At 46.8% G+C, this 17,940-nt stretch overlaps 1 protein-coding gene across 1 annotated transcript in view; it reads left to right on the top strand.

The window, feature by feature from the left end:
- LOC112220604 (catenin alpha-1) overlaps positions 1–17,940 on the top strand; it is a 97,020-nt gene that overhangs the window by 49,214 nt on the left and 29,866 nt on the right. The window contains exon 5 of the mRNA XM_042303557.1: positions 15,019–15,138. Within this exon, the coding sequence (XP_042159491.1) occupies positions 15,019–15,138 (120 nt within the window). The remainder of the gene's footprint in view (positions 1–15,018; positions 15,139–17,940) is intronic.

The raw sequence follows: 17,940 nt of genomic DNA on the forward strand, positions 1-17,940 counted from the left end.
AGGTAGATGATGGACAGCTTGTCGATGTAGACACACACACAGGTAGATGATGGACAGCTTGTCGATGTAGACACACACACACAGGTAGATGATGGACAGCTTGTCGATGTAGACACACACAGGTAGATGATGGACAGCTTGTCGATGTAGACACACACACAGGTAGATGATGGACAGCTTGTCGATGTAGACACACACACACAGGTAGATGATGGGCAGCTTGTCGATGTAGACACACACACAGGTAGATGATGGACAGCTTGTCGATGTAGACACACACACAGATGATGGACAGGTAGATGATGGGACAGCTTGTCGATGTAGACACACACACACACAGGTAGATGATGGACAGCTTGTCGATGTAGAGACACACAGGTAGATGATGGACAGCTTGTCGATGTAGACACACACACAGGTAGATGATGGACAGCTTGTCGATGTAGACACACACACACAGGTAGATGATGGACAGCTTGTCGATGTAGACACACACACAGGTAGATGATGGACAGCTTGTCGATGTAGACACACACACACAGGTAGATGATGGACAGCTTGTCGATGTAGACACACACACAGGTAGATGATGGACAGCTTGTCGATGTAGACACACACACACAGGTAGATGATGGACAGCTTGTCGATGTAGACACACACACACAGGTAGATGATGGACAGCTTGTCGATGTAGACACACACACACAGGTAGATGATGGACAGCTTGTCGATGTAGACACACACACAGGTAGATGATGGACAGCTTGTCGATGTAGACACACACACAGGTAGATGATGGACAGCTTGTCGATGTAGACACACACACACAGGTAGATGATGGACAGCTTGTCGATGTAGACACACACACACAGGTAGATGATGGACAGCTTGTCGATGTAGACACACACACACAGGTAGATGATGGACAGCTTGTCGATGTAGACACACACACACAGGTAGATGATGGACAGCTTGTCGATGTAGACACACACACACAGGTAGATGATGGACAGCTTGTCGATGTAGACACACACACACAGGTAGATGATGGACAGCTTGTCGATGTAGACACACACACACAGGTAGATGATGGACAGCTTGTCGATGTAGACACACACACACAGGTAGATGATGGACAGCTTGTCGATGTAGACACACACACACACAGGTAGATGATGGACAGCTTGTCGATGTAGAGACACACAGGTAGATGATGGACAGCTTGTCGATGTAGACACACACACACAGGTAGATGATGGACAGCTTGTCGATGTAGACACACACACACAGGTAGATGATGGACAGCTTGTCGATGTAGACACACACACAGGTAGATGATGGACAGCTTGTCGATGTAGAGACACACACACACAGGTAGATGATGGACAGCTTGTCGATGTAGACACACACACACACAGGTAGATGATGGACAGCTTGTCGATGTAGACACACACACACAGGTAGATGATGGACAGCTTGTCGATGTAGACACACACACACACAGGTAGATGATGGACAGCTTGTCGATGTAGACACACACACACACAGGTAGATGATGGACAGCTTGTCGATGTAGACACACACACACACAGGTAGATGATGGACAGCTTGTCGATGTAGACACACACACACACAGGTAGATGATGGACAGCTTGTCGATGTAGACACACACACACACAGGTAGATGATGGACAGCTTGTCGATGTAGAGACACACACACACAGGTAGATGATGGACAGCTTGTCGATGTAGACACACACACACAGGTAGATGATGGACAGCTTGTCGATGTAGACACACACACACACAGGTAGATGATGGACAGCTTGTCGATGTAGACACACACACACACAGGTAGATGATGGACAGCTTGTCGATGTAGACACACACACACACAGGTAGATGATGGACAGCTTGTCGATGTAGACACACACACACACAGGTAGATGATGGACAGCTTGTCGATGTAGAGACACACACACAGGTAGATGATGGACAGCTTGTCGATGTAGACACACACACACAGGTAGATGATGGACAGCTTGTCGATGTAGACACACACACACAGGTAGATGATGGACAGCTTGTCGATGTAGAGACACACACACACAGGTAGATGATGGACAGCTTGTCGATGTAGAGACACACACAGGTAGATGATGGACAGCTTGTCGATGTAGACACACACACACACAGGTAGATGATGGACAGCTTGTCGATGTAGACACACACACAGGTAGATGATGGACAGCTTGTCGATGTAGACACACACACAGGTAGATGATGGACAGCTTGTCGATGTAGACACACACACACACAGGTAGATGATGGACAGCTTGTCGATGTAGACACACACACAGGTAGATGATGGACAGCTTGTCGATGTAGACACACACACAGGTAGATGATGGACAGCTTGTCGATGTAGACACACACACACACAGGTAGATGATGGGCAGCTTGTCGATGTAGACACACACAGGTAGATGATGGACAGCTTGTCGATGTAGACACACACACAGGTAGATGATGGACAGCTTGTCGATGTAGACACACACACACAGGTAGATGATGGACAGCTTGTCGATGTAGACACACACACAGGTAGATGATGGACAGCTTGTCGATGTAGACACACACACACAGGTAGATGATGGACAGCTTGTCGATGTAGACACACACACACAGGTAGATGATGGACAGCTTGTCGATGTAGACACACACACAGGTAGATGATGGACAGCTTGTCGATGTAGACACACACACACAGGTAGATGATGGGCAGCTTGTCGATGTAGACACACACACAGGTAGATGATGGACAGCTTGTCGATGTAGACACACACACAGGTAGATGATGGACAGCTTGTCGATGTAGACACACACACACAGGTAGATGATGGACAGCTTGTCGATGTAGACACACACACAGGTAGATGATGGACAGCTTGTCGATGTAGACACACACAGGTAGATGATGGACAGCTTGTCGATGTAGAGACACACAGGTAGATGATGGACAGCTTGTCGATGTAGACACACACACAGGTAGATGATGGACAGCTTGTCGATGTAGACACACACACAGGTAGATGATGGACAGCTTGTCGATGTAGACACACACACACAGGTAGATGATGGACAGCTTGTCGATGTAGACACACACAGGTAGATGATGGACAGCTTGTCGATGTAGACACACACACAGGTAGATGATGGACAGCTTGTCGATGTAGACACACACAGGTAGATGATGGACAGCTTGTCGATGTAGACACACACACACAGGTAGATGATGGACAGCTTGTCGATGTAGACACACACACACAGGTAGATGATGGACAGCTTGTCGATGTAGACACACACACACACAGGTAGATGATGGACAGCTTGTTGATGTAGAGACACACAGGGTAGATGATGGACAGCTTGTCGATGTAGACACACACAGGTAGATGATGGACAGCTTGTCGATGTAGACACACACACACAGGTAGATGATGGACAGCTTGTCGATGTAGACACACACACACAGGTAGATGATGGACAGCTTGTTGATGTAGAGACACACAGGTAGATGATGGACAGCTTGTCGATGTAGACACACACACAGGTAGATGATGGACAGCTTGTCGATGTAGACACACACACACACAGGTAGATGATGGACAGCTTGTCGATGTAGACACACACACACAGGTAGATGATGGACAGCTTGTCGATGTAGACACACACACACAGGTAGATGATGGACAGCTTGTCGATGTAGACACACACACACAGGTAGATGATGGACAGCTTGTTGATGTAGAGACACACACAGGTAGATGATGGACAGCTTGTCGATGTAGACACACACACAGGTAGATGATGGGCAGCTTGTCGATGTAGACACACACACACAGGTAGATGATGGACAGCTTGTCGATGTAGAGACACACAGGTAGATGATGGACAGCTTGTCGATGTAGACACACACACACAGGTAGATGATGGACAGCTTGTCGATGTAGACACACACACACAGGTAGATGATGGACAGCTTGTCGATGTAGACACACACACACACAGGTAGATGATGGACAGCTTGTCGATGTAGACACACACACACAGGTAGATGATGGACAGCTTGTCGATGTAGACACACACACACACAGGTAGATGATGGACAGCTTGTCGATGTAGAGACACACACACACAGGTAGATGATGGACAGCTTGTCGATGTAGAGACACACACACACAGGTAGATGATGGACAGCTTGTCGATGTAGAGACACACACACACAGGTAGATGATGGACAGCTTGTCGATGTAGACACACACACACACAGGTAGATGATGGACAGCTTGTCGATGTAGACACACACACACACACAGGTAGATGATGGACAGCTTGTCGATGTAGAGACACACACACACAGGTAGATGATGGACAGCTTGTCGATGTAGAGACACACACACACAGGTAGATGATGGACAGCTTGTCGATGTAGAGACACACACACACAGGTAGATGATGGACAGCTTGTCGATGTAGAGACACACACACACAGGTAGATGATGGACAGCTTGTCGATGTAGACACACACACACACAGGTAGATGATGGACAGCTTGTTGATGTAGACACACACACACAGGTAGATGATGGACAGCTTGTCGATGTAGACACACACACACACAGGTAGATGATGGACAGCTTGTCGATGTAGAGACACACACACACAGGTAGATGAATGGACAGCTTGTCGATGTAGACACACACACACACAGGTAGATGATGGACAGCTTGTCGATGTAGAGACACACACACACAGGTAGATGATGGACAGCTTGTCGATGTAGAGACACACACACACAGGTAGATGATGGACAGCTTGTCGATGTAGACACACACACACACAGGTAGATGATGGACAGCTTGTCGATGTAGACACACACACACAGGTAGATGATGGACAGCTTGTCGATGTAGACACACACACACACAGGTAGATGATGGACAGCTTGTCGATGTAGACACACACACAGGTAGATGATGGACAGCTTGTCGATGTAGACACACACACACAGGTAGATGATGGACAGCTTGTCGATGTAGACACACACACACACAGGTAGATGATGGACAGCTTGTCGATGTAGACACACACACAGGTAGATGATGGACAGCTTGTCGATGTAGACACACACACAGGTAGATGATGGACAGCTTGTCGATGTAGACACACACACACACAGGTAGATGATGGACAGCTTGTCGATGTAGACACACACACACAGGTAGATGATGGACAGCTTGTCGATGTAGACACACACACAGGTAGATGATGGACAGCTTGTCGATGTAGACACACACACACAGGTAGATGATGGACAGCTTGTCGATGTAGACACACACACAGGTAGATGATGGACAGCTTGTCGATGTAGACACACACACACAGGTAGATGATGGGCAGCTTGTCGATGTAGACACACACACAGGTAGATGATGGACAGCTTGTCGATGTAGACACACACACAGGTAGATGATGGACAGCTTGTCGATGTAGACACACACAGGTAGATGATGGACAGCTTGTCGATGTAGAGACACACAGGTAGATGATGGACAGCTTGTCGATGTAGACACACACACAGGTAGATGATGGGCAGCTTGTCGATGTAGACACACACACAGGTAGATGATGGACAGCTTGTCGATGTAGACACACACACACAGGTAGATGATGGACAGCTAGTCGATGTAGACACACACAGGTAGATGATGGACAGCTTGTCGATGTAGACACACACACAGGTAGATGATGGACAGCTTGTCGATGTAGACACACACAGGTAGATGATGGACAGCTTGTCGATGTAGACACACACACAGGTAGATGATGGACAGCTTGTCGATGTAGACACACACACACAGGTAGATGATGGACAGCTTGTCGATGTAGACACACACACACACAGGTAGATGATGGACAGCTTGTTGATGTAGAGACACACAGGTAGATGATGGACAGCTTGTCGATGTAGACACACACAGGTAGATGATGGACAGCTTGTCGATGTAGACACACACACACAGGTAGATGATGGACAGCTTGTCGATGTAGACACACACACACACAGGTAGATGATGGACAGCTTGTTGATGTAGAGACACACAGGTAGATGATGGGCAGCTTGTCGATGTAGACACACACAGGTAGATGATGGACAGCTTGTCGATGTAGACACACACACAGGTAGATGATGGACAGCTTGTCGATGTAGACACACACACACAGGTAGATGATGGGCAGCTTGTCGATGTAGACACACACACAGGTAGATGATGGACAGCTTGTCGATGTAGACACACACACACACAGGTAGATGATGGACAGCTTGTCGATGTAGACACACACACACACAGGTAGATGATGGACAGCTTGTCGATGTAGACACACACACACACAGGTAGATGATGGACAGCTTGTCGATGTAGAGACACACACACACAGGTAGATGATGGACAGCTTGTCGATGTAGAGACACACACACACAGGTAGATGATGGACAGCTTGTCGATGTAGAGACACACACACACAGGTAGATGATGGACAGCTTGTCGATGTAGACACACACACACACAGGTAGATGATGGACAGCTTGTCGATGTAGACACACACACACACACAGGTAGATGATGGACAGCTTGTCGATGTAGAGACACACACACACAGGTAGATGATGGACAGCTTGTCGATGTAGAGACACACACACACAGGTAGATGATGGACAGCTTGTCGATGTAGAGACACACACACACAGGTAGATGATGGACAGCTTGTCGATGTAGAGACACACACACACAGGTAGATGATGGACAGCTTGTCGATGTAGACACACACACACACAGGTAGATGATGGACAGCTTGTTGATGTAGACACACACACACAGGTAGATGATGGACAGCTTGTCGATGTAGACACACACACACACAGGTAGATGATGGACAGCTTGTCGATGTAGAGACACACACACACAGGTAGATGATGGACAGCTTGTCGATGTAGACACACACACACACAGGTAGATGATGGACAGCTTGTCGATGTAGAGACACACACACACAGGTAGATGATGGACAGCTTGTCGATGTAGAGACACACACACACAGGTAGATGATGGACAGCTTGTCGATGTAGACACACACACACAGGTAGATGATGGACAGCTTGTCGATGTAGACACACACACACACAGGTAGATGATGGACAGCTTGTCGATGTAGACACACACACACAGGTAGATGATGGACAGCTTGTCGATGTAGACACACACACACAGGTAGATGATGGACAGCTTGTCGATGTAGAGACACACACACACAGGTAGATGATGGACAGCTTGTCGATGTAGACACACACACACACAGGTAGATGATGGACAGCTTGTCGATGTAGAGACACACACACACAGGTAGATGATGGACAGCTTGTCGATGTAGAGACACACACACACAGGTAGATGATGGACAGCTTGTCGATGTAGACACACACACACACAGGTAGATGATGGACAGCTTGTCGATGTAGACACACACACACAGGTAGATGATGGACAGCTTGTCGATGTAGACACACACACACAGGTAGATGATGGACAGCTTGTCGATGTAGACACACACACACAGGTAGATGATGGACAGCTTGTCGATGTAGAGACACACACACAGGTAGATGATGGACAGCTTGTCGATGTAGAGACACACAGGTAGATGATGGACAGCTTGTCGATGTAGAGACACACACACACAGGTAGATGATGGACAGCTTGTCGATGTAGACACACACAGGTAGATGATGGACAGCTTGTCGATGTAGACACACACACAGGTAGATGATGGACAGCTTGTCGATGTAGACACACACACACAGGTAGATGATGGACAGCTTGTCGATGTAGACACACACAGGTAGATGATGGACAGCTTGTCGATGTAGACACACACACAGGTAGATGATGGACAGCTTGTCGATGTGGGCTCTTGTGGATATGACTGAACTTCCATATAGGAAAAAATATTTAGCCAGATTATGAATAACTTGAATGTTACATTTTATTTTATTGCTTCGAATAAAATATAAATCAGATCTTAAAATAAGTTCTGATTCACCTTTCTGAAAAGAAAGCCACACATGTCTAGTTAAACTATTGTTGTAGGTAAATAGTTTGCCTGACTCAAACCAACGTTGTGGTGTCTTGGCTAAAACGTTTCAAACAAGGTCTTCTGTGTGTTGTCCATCTCTTTACCTGCACTTCAGGTGTTTTAATATTGTGGAAATGAAACAAGGTCTTCTGTGTGTTGTCTGTCTCTTTACCTGCACTTCAGGTGTTTTATTATTGTGGAAATGAAACAAGGTCTTCTGTGTGTTGTCTGTCTCTTTACCTGCACTTCAGGTGTTTTATTATTGTGGAAATGAAACAAGGTCACACCTCCAGTCAATAGAGATGACCTTACTGTTTATCATCTCCGGTCGTCTTAGTCCCAAATGGCACTCTATTCTCTACATAGTGCACTACTTCGAACCAGGACCCGTAGGGTAGTGCACTACTTCGAACCAGGACCCGTAGGGTATAGGGTGCCGTTTGGTACCGTTAGTAGTTCATGTTACTCTTAAATAACACAAACCCCAAAGCAAATGAGGGTGAGTAGGATTATTCATAGATGTTATTCTCCCCTGTCCTCAGGGATTCTCTCCCCAGAACAATGGGGACAGCATGTCGTTTATAACCCAGCCCTAGCCTGTGGTTGACCAATTTAGAATTCCTCACAATCAAGCTGGGCCAAGTGGCCAAAATAACAAGACTCCTATTTGAGAAGACCTATTCCTCCCAATGATTCCCTATTACAGAAAAAAACCCACTATTTCCATTGACCGTTAGTACTCCAATTGACCTCTCGTCCTTGGTCTCGGAGTTTGTGTTTTTATCTGGGACATATTCTTAGTTTCAGCTTCAGAACACAATCTCTGTGTGTGTGTCAGTGACCTGTTCTGATGTGAACACACCAACACCACAACGTTGTTTGATACAATGACCTCAGTGTGTCTGAGTCACTTTTACAGCCGGGATCTAAAATGGCCGACATCTGACATTCTTCAAGCCTCAGACAGGACAGCAGGTTGAACAGGAAATGACTATGGCCTGTATGCGTTAATTAATTTGGACTTCCGGGTGCAGATCTAGGATCAGCGTTTTTAATTTAATTTTTAAAATCACAAGATTATATAGACAGCTAAATTAGCACTCGAAGACTTTTTATGAACACGGGGCCCAGGATTCTACAGAAACGCTATGATTTACTATGAAACTAAGTAGGAGAAGATTTGAAAAGGACAAATTTCTGCTCTTGAGGTTAGAGAGCCTCTACAGCTTTGTGTGGTATTTCTGTGTGGGCTAGGCTCCACCCTGTGTTCTAGTTGGTTATTTTAAAAACCTTCCCATACTGGCTCTTAACATTCAATTCTTCCACTTTACCCTTATCATGAATCTGTTTATAGCCCACCACCTCACCGGGTTAGTGGCGTCCAGATACTTGGGGCCGTGTTCGAAATGGCAAAGTGTTCCCTATGTAGTACACTACTTTTGACTAGGGCGTATCCCAAATTACACCCTGTTCTCTATAGTCCCTATTCCACATGGGGTCTGGTTAAATAAAGTGCACTATATAGGGAATAGGGTGCTGTTTTTTTTTAGACGCATACAAACTGAGGCAGTGCTCTTGCTGTAACTGAGTATCTTCATCTCGGGGCTGCAGCAAAGTCCGAGATGAAGTCCTGACATGCTCTGGACACTGGCCTCCCTGTTAGAGATGAAGTCCTGACATGCTCTGGACACTGGCCTCCCTGTTAGAGATGAAGCCCTGACATGCTCTGGACACTGGCCTCCCTGTTAGAGAGAGATGAAGCCCTGACATGCTCTGGACACTGGCCTCCCTGTTAGAGATGAAGTCCTGACATGCTCTGGACACTGGCCTCCCTGTTAGAGATGAAGCCCTGACATGCTCTGGACACTGGCCTCCCTGTTAGAGAGAGATGAAGCCCTGACATGCTCTGGACACTGGCCTCCCTGTTAGAGATGAAGTCCTGACATGCTCTGGACACTGGCCTCCCTGTTAGAGATGAAGTCCTGACATGCTCTGGACACTGGCCTCCCTGTTAGAGATGAAGTCCTGACATGCTCTGGACACTGGCCTCCCTGTTAGAGATGAAGCCCTGACATGCTCTGGACACTGGCCTCCCTGTTAGAGATGAAGCCCTGACATGCTCTGGACACTGGCCTCCCTGTTAGAGAGAGATGAATCCTGACATGCTCTGGACACTGGCCTCCCTGTTAGAGATGAAGCCCTGACATGCTCTGGACACTGGCCTCCCTGTTAGAGAGAGATGAAGTCCTGACATGCTCTGGACACTGGCCTCCCTGTTAGAGAGAGATGAAGCCCTGACATGCTCTGGACACTGGCCTCCCTGTTAGAGATGAAGTCCTGACATGCTCTGGACACTGGCCTCCCTGTTAGAGATGAAGTCCTGACATGCTCTGGACACTGGCCTCCCTGTTAGAGATGAAGCCCTGACATGCTCTGGACACTGGCCTCCCTGTTAGAGATGAAGTCCTGACATGCTCTGGACACTGGCCTCCCTGTTAGAGATGAAGTCCTGACATGCTCTGGACACTGGCCTCCCTGTTAGAGATGAAGCCCTGACATGCTCTGGACACTGGCCTCCCTGTTAGAGATGAAGCCCTGACATGCTCTGGACACTGGCCTCCCTGTTAGAGATGAAGCCCTGACATGCTCTGGACACTGGCCTCCCTGTTAGAGATGAAGCCCTGACATGCTCTGGACACTGGCCTCCCTGTTAGAGAGAGATGAATCCTGACATGCTCTGGACACTGGCCTCCCTGTTAGAGATGAAGCCCTGACATGCTCTGGACACTGGCCTCCCTGTTAGAGAGAGATGAAGTCCTGACATGCTCTGGACACTGGCCTCCCTGTTAGAGAGATGAAGCCCTGACATGCTCTGGACACTGGCCTCCCCGTTAGAGAGAGATGAAGTCCTGACATGCTCTGGACACTGGCCTCCCTGTTAGAGAGAGATGAAGTCCTGACATGCTCTGGACACTGGCCCCCTGTTAGAGATGAAGCCCTGACATGCTCTGGACACTGGCCTCCCTGTTAGAGATGAAGTCCTGACATGCTCTGGACACTGGCCTCCCTGTTAGAGATGAAGCCCTGACATGCTCTGGACACTGGCCTCCCCGTTAGAGAGAGATGAAGTCCTGACATGCTCTGGACACTGGCCTCCCTGTGGTTCCCTGTAGCATCATGTGGGTGTTGCCAGCCAACTGCAGGAGACCGAGATAATGGCTCTTTCCGCATTCCAGGTAGTTAAGTCCCAAATGGCTCCCTAGGAAGTGCACTACTTTAGACCAGGACCCATAGGGTACCTTTTTGGGATGCTGTACAGGCAGGCTCTGAGTGGACTATGGGATCGTATCAAATTGATAGTGGTTCCTGAGATGTTAACATGTTTCCCACAGGGAAGAGGGAACTGTCCAGCCATACACCTGTTAGCCCCGGTCAAAAGTAACATGTATGGGCATCTTCAGTTCAAGCCAGATCATTGCTGCCGAGCCTGGGCCTCTATAAGCTACAGCTGGTTTATTCTCGGGCCTCAATAGAATAGGCTACAGCTAGCCTAGCCATGGGCCTCAATAGAATAGGCTACAGCTAGCCTAGCCATGGGCCTCAATAGAATAGGCTACAGCTAGCCTAGCCATGGGCCTCAATAGAATAGGCTACAGCTAGCCTAGCCATGGGCCTCAATAGAATAGGTGAGCCTCGGGCCTCAATAGTAGAGGCTACACCTAGCCTAGGCTCAATAGAATAGGCTACAGCTAGCCTAGCCATGGGCCTCAATAGAAGAGGCTACAGCTAGCCTAGCCATGGGCCTCAATAGAATAGGCTACAGCTAGCCTAGCCATGGGCCTCAATAGAATAGGCTACAGCTAGCCTGTTTTTGTATATTTTATCGGTTCTCACAATGGATGGCTGAATATGGTCAGAGCCTTTTTAGACATGAGTTTATTGATGGGATTTCAGTCGTCACCCTGGGTTTGGTTACAGCTAAGCCCCAGATGGCACCCTATTCCCTACATAGTGCTCTAATAGAACCGATAGGAGAGGGGCCCTGCCTAGAGTTACACTATTAGGACACATCGCCTCTCTCTCTCGCTTTGTGTGAAAAGTAAAGTGTAACTCGCTAACATGTGGTCTAGACTCCTGCAGAAGTGTTTGTCTCTAACTAACATGTGGCCTAGACTCCTGCAGAAGCTGTTCTCTCTAACTAACATGTGGCCTAGACTCCTGCAGACGCTGTTTGTCTCTAACTAACATGTGGCCTAGACTCCTGCAGACGCTGTTTGTCTCTAACTAACATGTGGCCTAGACTCCTGCAGAAGTGTTTGTCTCTAACTAACATGTGGCCTAGACTCCTGCAGAAGTGTTTGTCTCTAACTAACATGTGGCCTAGACTCCTGCAGACGCTGTTTCTCTCTAACTAACATGTGGCCTAGACTCCTGCAGAAGTGTTTGTCTCTAACTAACATGTGGCCTAGACTCCTGCAGAAGTGTTTGTCTCTAACTAACATGTGGCCTAGACTCCTGCAGAAGCTGTTCTCTCTAACTAACATGTGGCCTAGACTCCTGCAGACGCTGTTTGTCTCTAACTAACATGTGGCCTAGACTCCTGCAGAAGCTGTTTGTCTCTAACTAACATGTGGCCTAGACTCCTGCAGAAGCTGTTTCTCTCTAACTAACATGTGGCCTAGACTCCTGCAGAAGCTGTTTGTCTCTAACTAACATGTGGTCTAGACTCCTGCAGAAGCTGTTTCTCTCTAACTAACATGTGGCCTAGACTCCTGCAGAAGCTGTTTCTCTCTAACTAACATGTGGCCTAGACTCCTGCAGAAGCTGTTTCTCTCTAACTAACATGTGGCCTAGACTCCTGCAGAAGCTGTTTCTCTCTAACTAACATGTGGCCTAGACTCCTGCAGAAGCTGTTTCTCTCTAACTAACATGTGGTCTAGACTCCTGCAGACGCTGTTTGTCTCTAACTAACATGTGGCCTAGACTCCTGCAGAAGTGTTTGTCTCTAACTAACATGTGGCCTAGACTCCTGCAGAAGTGTTTGTCTCTAACTAACATGTGGCCTAGACTCCTGCAGACGCTGTTTCTCTCTAACTAACATGTGGCCTAGACTCCTGCAGAAGTGTTTGTCTCTAACTAACATGTGGCCTAGACTCCTGCAGAAGTGTTTGTCTCTAACTAACATGTGGCCTAGACTCCTGCAGAAGCTGTTCTCTCTAACTAACATGTGGCCTAGACTCCTGCAGACGCTGTTTGTCTCTAACTAACATGTGGCCTAGACTCCTGCAGAAGCTGTTTGTCTCTAACTAACATGTGGCCTAGACTCCTGCAGAAGCTGTTTCTCTCTAACTAACATGTGGCCTAGACTCCTGCAGAAGCTGTTTCTCTCTAACTAACATGTGGCCTAGACTCCTGCAGACGCTGTTTCTCTCTAACTAACATGTGGCCTAGACTCCTGCAGAAGCTGTTTGTCTCTAACTAACATGTGGCCTAGACTCCTGCAGAAGCTGTTTCTCTCTAACTAACATGTGGCCTAGACTCCTGCAGAAGCTGTTTCTCTCTAACTAACATGTGGCCTAGACTCCTGCAGACGCTGTTTGTCTCTAACTAACATGTGGCCTAGACTCCTGCAGAAGCTGTTTCTCTCTAACTAACATGTGGCCTAGACTCCTGCAGACGCTGTTTCTCTCTAACTAACATGTGGCCTAGACTCCTGCAGACGCTGTTTCTCTCTAGGCAGAGAGGACTACTACCCAGGAACTACAGACAACAACAACAAACCAGCTGTGTTTTGGATGCATGATCTGGCACATTCAGAGACGAGGATTGTTCCTGTCAAATACTTCTATAGTGAAGGCTCATAGGGTGCAACTTCGGATGCAGACTAGTGCACTAGTATAGAGAATAGGGTGCCATTTGTGACGGATAACAATTGACTGTCGACAGGAGGAGGAAGTTGACATGTAACTTTCTATCACGGGTATTTCAGGAAGGTTTCATCTGTTCCCTTACATAGATGTTCATGGAGTTCCTTTCTTTCTGTTGCATTATTAACACAACTCAACATGAACACACGGCATACTACTGGATGAGATCTCTAGTGTGTGTTATGGTAAAGATGGGAGGGCTAACAGTTTTTCTGTTGTAGCAGCTAGTAGATATTGAATAATTTAGCATGAACTGTAGCTGAGGCACTGGTCTTTAATGGACTGTTGAGTGGAAGGGAGCCATGTTGACTGTGTTGGCAGCTCCTTCCTATCACAGATTCCAGAGTCCCAAATGATATCCTTTTCCCTACATAGTGCAATAGTTTTGACCAGAGCCTTAAGGGCCTAGAGAGCTCAAACCCACGGGCCCTGGTTGAAGTAGTGCACTATGTAGGGGATAGGGTGCCATTTGGGCCAAAACACTTATGAAATGCATGATAGGATCTGAATATGAGGATGCTGAATGAGCATTGAACCTGAATGTTGATCCTGCTGTTCCCCAAGGCTATATTTCCATTGTGCTTTTCAAAACCTGCTGCCGACATGATCAAATAGAGGGAAGAATGGGATTCCCTCCTTCCTTCCAGCTCTCACTCACACATTCTCCTATTGCCGATATGGTTGAATATATATATTCAACATTTCACGTGTCAGAGATGGATTATTAGGTGGTGGTGCCTGGCCTTAAATGATATCACAGGAAGTCCAATAATGAAATATACACTTGTGCTAGTGGTGCAGGCAGTCCATAAAGTAGCACAGAGAACCCTGCTCCATAAAGTAGCACAGAGAACCCAGCCTGTCTAAACCGTGCGTGCCTCTGTAACCCCTCTAGGTGGAGGAGAACCTGATGAAGGTGCGTAACGCTGGAACAGAGCAGGACCTGGGCATACAGTACAAGGCCCTGAAACCAGAGGTGGATAAACTCAACATGATGGCTGCCAAGAGACAGCAGGTATGTACTGGACTGTCTGATTGGGGGAGGTTGGGAGTGAGACAGCAGGTATGTATTGGACTGTCTGATTGGGGAAGGTTGGGAGTGAGACAGCAGGTATGTACAGGACTGTCTGATTGGGGGAGGTTGGGAGTGAGACAGCAGGTATGTACTGGACTGTCTGATTGGGGGAGGTTGGGAGTGAGACATCAGGTATGTATTGGGAGGTTGGGAGTGAGACAGCAGGTATGTACTGGACTGTCTGGCTGGGGGAGGTTGGGAGTGAGACAGCAGGTATGTATTGGGGAGGTTGGGAGTGAGACAGCAGGTATGTACTGGACTGTCTGATTAGGGGAGGTTGGGAGTGAGACAGCAGGTATGTATTGGGGAGGTTGGGAGTGAGACAGCAGGTATGTACAGGACTATGGTTGGGAGTGAGATGGCTGCCAAGAGACAGCAGTCAGGTCTGTACTGCGAGATGTTTCTGGGTTAGAGGGGAAGGAGATGGTGTGACAGAGGGTGGAGAGATGTAGCGAGGGAGAGGGGTGTTATTAGGTGGCTTAGCAACCGAGGCACTATTTCCACTACGAGAGATTGAGTCTGAGGAGCTGAGTGACTGAAGAGATTTCATGTTTTCAGTTCACGTTACTGCCTTGCGTTTTGTTGTGGCTGGCAAGGAGACAGTCTTGGGTTTTGTTGTGGCTGGCAAGGAGACAGTCTTGGGTTTTGTTGTGGCTGGCAAGGATACAGTCTTGGGTTTTGTTGTGGCTGTCAAGGAGACAGTCTTGGGTTTTGTTGTGGCTGGCAAGGAGACAGTCTTGGGTTTTTGTTGTGGCTGGCAAGGAGACAGTCTTGGGTTTTGTTGTGGCTGGCAAGGAGACAGTCTTGGGTTTTGTTGTGGCTGGCAAGGAGACAGTCTTGGGTTTTGTTGTGGCTGGCAAGGAGACAGTCTTGGGTTTTGTTGTGGCTGGCAAGGAGACAGTCTTGGGTTTTGTTGTGGCTGGCAAGGAGACAGTCTTGGGTTTTGTTGTGGCTGGCAAGGAGACAGTCTTGGGTTTTGTTGTGGCTGGCAAGGAAACAGTCTTGGGTTTTGTTGTGGCTGGCAAGGAGACAGTCTTGGGTTTTGTTGTGGCTGGCAAGGAGACAGTCTTGGGTTTTGTTGTGGCTGGCAAGGAGACAGTCTTGGGTTTTGTAGCTCACGGTTCTTGTACATACCACAGTAGCTACTAGCCGGTAAGCACACGCCATTTAACAAGCCAATCAACTTTTTCTTAGAACATATTACAATATTAAATAATGGAACCAAACCATATTACACTCTTTAAATAATACTACAATCGGGGGCTTTATTTTCTCGGCAGTACACGTTTAGATTAGCTGACGATACACAGTAAACCCCTGTTAGCTAACATGTTTCAGGATCAAGCAACTTTACCGTAATCAATAATGAATGTTTACCTCCTTCTGTACGAATATAAAAGTACAATTAACGTCGTTAGTGTGTCATTATTATAATCTAGGCTACACAGCTAGGTGACGTTAGCTAGCTAAACAAAATAATTTCTGCGTCCTCACACAATCGTGCTGGCTGACTGAGTTGTTTACGGGACTGTAGCTACCGTGTTAAAGTTACCTTAGAATAAACCAGGCTTCGTTTTTTTGTCAATATTGAAGTCACCGAGGTAAATGCAAATTGCAATTCAAAATGTTGATTATTCCCCGTGGAGTTGCTTCTTGCCTGGAGCTCGGTGGCTTCCCTGTCCAGTCGAGCAAAAAAATAAAAACAGATTTAAAACCGCAGAGAATTTCAGAATGTTTATTTATTTTTTATTTCACCTTTTTATTTAACCAGGTAGGCTAGTTGAACACCTTTATTTAACCAGGTAGGCTAGTTGAGAACATGTTCTTATTTACAACTGCGACCTGGCCAAGATAAAGCGTAGCACATACAACAACACAGTTACACATGGAGTAAAACAAACACAGTCAATTCCAGAGGAAGTTGACATGTAACTTTCTATCACGGGTATTTCAGGAAGGTTTCATCTGTTCCCTTACATAAATGTGGAACAAAAGAAAACAAAAAGTCTACACAATGTGTATGTTATAATAATTTCAGGTAAAAATTAAATTAAACTCCAATATAAGGAAAATGTCTGTACATTTCAGCGGTTTCAAAAACATTGCAACACTATTCTGTTTACATTACCCTGCTTAGTGTTTACTCGGTCTGTTCTGTTTACATTACCCTGCTTAGTGTTTACATTACCCTGCTTAGTGTTTACATTACACTGCTTAGTGTTTACATTACCCTGCTTAGTGTTTACATTACCCTGCTTAGTGTTTACACTACCCTGCTTAGTGTTTACATTACCCTGCTTAGTGTTTACATTACCCTGCTTAGTGTTTACATTACCCTGCTTGGTGTTTACTCAGGGGCCGTTCTGTTTACATTACCCTGCTTAGAGGGGTGGAACTGTCAAGTGTTGTGTTATTATAGATTATAGGATACACACACCCAGATTATAGGATACACACTCCCAGATTGTAGGGTAACACACACCCAGATTATAGGATACACACTCCCAGATTGTAGGGTAACACACACCCAGATTATAGGGTAACACACTCCCAGATTGTAGGGTAACACACTCCCAGATTGTAGGATAACACACACCCAGATTGTAGGATAACACACACCCAGATTGTAGGATAACACACACCCAGATTGTAGGATAACACACACCCAGATTGTAGGATAACACACACCCAGATTGTAGGATACACACTCCCAGATTGTAGGGTAACACACACCCAGATTAT

The sequence above is a fragment of the Oncorhynchus tshawytscha genome, linkage group LG21, assembly GCF_018296145.1.
Source record: "Oncorhynchus tshawytscha isolate Ot180627B linkage group LG21, Otsh_v2.0, whole genome shotgun sequence".
In the NCBI taxonomy this organism is placed as follows: Eukaryota; Metazoa; Chordata; class Actinopteri; order Salmoniformes; family Salmonidae; genus Oncorhynchus; species Oncorhynchus tshawytscha.